General features: G+C 54.6%; 1 protein-coding gene across 1 annotated transcript; it reads left to right on the top strand.

Annotated features, from left to right (window-relative positions):
- The first annotated feature begins 440 nt into the window (after positions 1 to 440).
- Positions 441 to 3,094, top strand: LOC111142557 (D-dopachrome decarboxylase). The gene is made up of 3 exons (XM_022495826.1): positions 441 to 724; positions 1,054 to 1,229; positions 2,845 to 3,094. Exons 1-3 carry the CDS (start codon positions 617 to 619, stop codon positions 2,915 to 2,917), a joined length of 357 nt encoding a protein of 118 aa, XP_022351534.1. The 5' UTR covers positions 441 to 616; the 3' UTR covers positions 2,918 to 3,094.
- The last annotated feature ends 375 nt before the right edge of the window (positions 3,095 to 3,469 follow it).

Raw genomic sequence — 3,469 nt, 5'->3', positions numbered from 1 at the left:
TTAATTCCCAGTTTATTCCAGCGGATTTTTTGTGTATAACAGTGTCTCCCAACTCCTCCCTTTCTTGTGTTAAAAAACGTTTCTCTTCTTTGTTGGTTGGCCTTGCCTGTGGTTTTGCTTTAGGCTGCATGTCCCAAATTGCAGTTCTCTGCCATCCTCCAATAAACCCATTTTTACAGATAAAATAACTGGCTATTTTATTTTCAAGGTTAACAATCTAAATATGGGTTAGGAAGCAGGGGACTGCACCACCCAGGAGCTCAGGGAGCCAGAATACCCCTGGCCAGTGTGTAGGGAGCCGGTAGAGGCCAGGACCCGGGCGTCCAGGCCGCGACTCAGGTCCAGTCTCCTTGGGGGAGGGTCACACACCTCACGCTCCCCTCCCCGCCCCCCACCTCCCGGTCTGGCCTTAGGACTTCCGGAAATCAGCGCCAGCAGAGGCGGTGTGCAGACTATGCAGCCAATCCGGGGACGCTGCTGCCTGTCCAACCAATAGGGAGCCAAGTCTCCCTGGCGCCCCGCCCCTGCTGCCTAGTCCGCGACCCTGGGGAACACCGACCCGAACTTTGTGCGTTCTTTCTCTGCTTCCCTGCGCCTCCGGTTCTTTCCCGCAGACATGCCATTTGTCGAGTTAGACACGAACTTGTCCGCCGGCCTTGTGCCCACGGGATTGGAGAAGCGGCTCTGCGAGGCCACTGCAGACATCCTGAGCAAACCTGAGGACGTGAGCGTGGGCCGGGGAACACCGGGCGGGAGGAGGCTGGTGGACCCGGGTAGAGCTCTGTCCACGCCCCGGCTTCGCCATCGCGACCGGGGCTCTTCGCTGCAGGGAACCCCGCCCGCCAGGCCCTGGCCTCCCACTCTCCCCACCTCTCAGGTCTGCTGCGTGCTGCCTTCCCTAGCCCTGACACTGACGTGACCACTGACGGGACCCGGTCCCGAGCCTCTAGCCCTGACGCCAGGGGCCCGCGCATGTTGGCTCTCGCCCTCCCCGGTCCTCAGCGCGAACTCGGCCTGCACCGGCTTCAGGCGAAACTTTCGTGTTCCCCGCAGCGCGTGAACGTAACGGTGCGACCAGGTCTGGCCATGGCGGTGAACGGCTCCACCGAGCCCTGCGCTCAACTGCTCATCTCCTCCATCGGTGTGGTAGGCACAGCCGAGGACAACCGCGGCCACAGCGCCAGGTTCTTCGAGTTCCTCACCAAGGAGCTGAACCTAGGCCAGGATCGGTACGTGGGGGCAGGGAGAGGATGGGGGCGGCGATCCCATCTCAGAGCCCCATCTAAGGTTGGGGGAAAAATGCATTCCTCGCCCTGCTCGAGAAGGGCCTAGTGCCGGGCGCCCTTGGATGGTGGGTCCACCCTCAGAATGGTTGCGGGATTTAATGAATTCCTGACTCTGCCCTGGTCCTCTTGACACGTGGGCAAGGCATGGCCTTCCAGACCTCGCTGTTTCCATCTGTGAGGTGGGAAGGCTCTCCTTTAACCGCCCCCTGGGGGAACTGCCAGACTCCCATGGGATGGTGGTGAGCGTTACCAACCTGACAAAGCTATGGCCATTTATCATCTGCCTCTAGTCTTCTCCACATCTTACAGTTGATCTTAGCCAAAAGGTCGAGAGGCGATCTTCTCCACATCTTGGAAAATCAAGAATAATTTTCTAGGAGAACTTCTCCAGGCTGGTTGGGAGGAATTTTTGGTATGTCCTGAGGCCGTGTCACCTGTGGGCCTGTAGCCAAGTAGGTCCCAGGTGAGGCTCCGAGGAGTCTCAGTGAGTAGTGGAGAGAACATTGGCTTGGATGTCTGGAGACCTGGGTTCTGGGTCCAGCACAGCAAGGGAGGATGCCTGACAAACCTGGAAATGAACCATCTCCAGTTTGTAGGCTTCTCTTCTGTGAATAGAAGGGAATGTATTAAATGGCCACCAAGAAGCCTGAACAGCCCTCCAACCTGGGATCCTGTGTCAGAGTTTAAGTTTGTCTCTGGGTAAGAAATATTCCTGAACCAAGCCCATGCCTGTGAGGAACTAAGAGCATGAGAAGTTTGAAAGAACCTTCTAGAATGGATCCTTTGTTGGCCCAGGAAGGCTGGTGAAGAATGGTTACTCCTGGTAGCGTTCAGACCTGGTCCTCAAGTTGGGGCGAGGTAATAATTGGGAAAAAAAAAAAACAAACAAAAACGTAACATGTAAATGCTTACCATGTGCCAGGTTATCTCTAGAAACCTTATGTGCATCATCCCTTTTGATCCTTGCAAGCTCTGTCCCTCTGTTCACACCACCTTGTGTAGACATGCCATCCCTGTGAGGTTTACAGATGGGAAAACCAAAGCTGTCACATCAGCCCTTCCCCTACAACCCTTTGGCTACCCCAGGTATCTTGCTCTTCACCAGGAACTTCCCATCACATGTCCCTTCCCATGAGAGGGACATGTTTGTTCATTCCATAGACATCAGTGAGGGGAGGGGTGGTCACCTTGTGCCTGGTTTGGAGCTAGGGTTTGAGAAAACAAAGGTGGCTGGGGCACTGACCATGCCCCCTGGGAACCTGCAGTTTGGAAGTGGGAGGGATGCCCCTCTGAGTCCACAGACAGAGCATACAATGACCACAGAGGCAGCTGTGTTGAGTGTCTGGGGGCAGACACCATCTTGCCTCTGACTGGCCCATGGTGGGAGATCATGAACAGGATGAGGCAGGCTTGCAAAATGCCTGCTAGACTAAGGCAGGCTAGTCTGGAAGTCCATGGTAGGAGTGCCCGGCTGGGGTGTCTTGGAATATGAGGCATTAGCTAAGAAGCTGATGACATCTTTTTTTTTTTTTTTTCTTTATCTTTTTTTCTCCTGAAGGATAATTATCCGCTTCTTTCCCATGGAGCCCTGGCAGATTGGCAAGAAAGGAACAGTCATGACTTTCCTGTGATTGGCACAGAGGGCATCCAAAGCATGCATCTGCCAGCTGTCTGCCAGAGAGGCTTCCTGGCAGAGTAAGGGCCTGGTGGATACCAGCTTCTGGCACTCCTTCATGCAGATGTGCCTGTGACCTCACAGTCCTCTTCCCCATCCTCGTGTCAAATAAATGAAGAGAACTTCGTCTTTCTTTTCTTTCTTTTTTTTTTTTCTGCCCCAGCCCAAGACCTTTGTATTTCAAACACGATTTCATTCTCTCCCTTTACCCCTGCCTGGCATTCTGGGTCACCCTGGGCAGCAGGGTTGGCCTATGATGTGGACACTTTAGGGAACCTGAGAGGTGGGACGTTTCCTGTCTTCCAGGCCATTGTCTCATGTATTGTATGTAGGCTGCTCAAATCCAAGGGTGGAAGATGGCAGCCTGGAGGCCCTGCTCTTCTTGCCTGTGTGTAAACTGGTGGGGCTGGCACCTGGCCCAGGCTGGGTCTTCCTGCAAATTTTGCTGACCAGAGGTACCTGTCCTCAGATTGGGCCGACCCATGCAGCCTACTGCCCCATAGAATGC

Source organism: Enhydra lutris, unplaced genomic scaffold (assembly GCF_002288905.1).
Source record: "Enhydra lutris kenyoni isolate GAN:26980312 unplaced genomic scaffold, ASM228890v2 scaffoldscaffold8, whole genome shotgun sequence".
Taxonomy (NCBI): Eukaryota; Metazoa; Chordata; class Mammalia; order Carnivora; family Mustelidae; genus Enhydra; species Enhydra lutris.
This window is presented reverse-complemented; position numbering and strand designations above follow the sequence as displayed.

Bases quoted from the DNA above. Each gene is read 5' to 3' on its own strand.
- LOC111142557 (XM_022495826.1), top strand. From the start codon at position 617: ATGCCATTTGTCGAGTTAGACACGAACTTGTCCGCCGGCCTTGTGCCC. The intron at 725-1,053 runs GTGAGCGTGGGC...TGTTCCCCGCAG, and splicing joins TCCTGAGCAAACCTGAGGAC to CGCGTGAACGTAACGGTGCG. The intron at 1,230-2,844 runs GTACGTGGGGGC...TTTCTCCTGAAG, and splicing joins CTGAACCTAGGCCAGGATCG to GATAATTATCCGCTTCTTTC.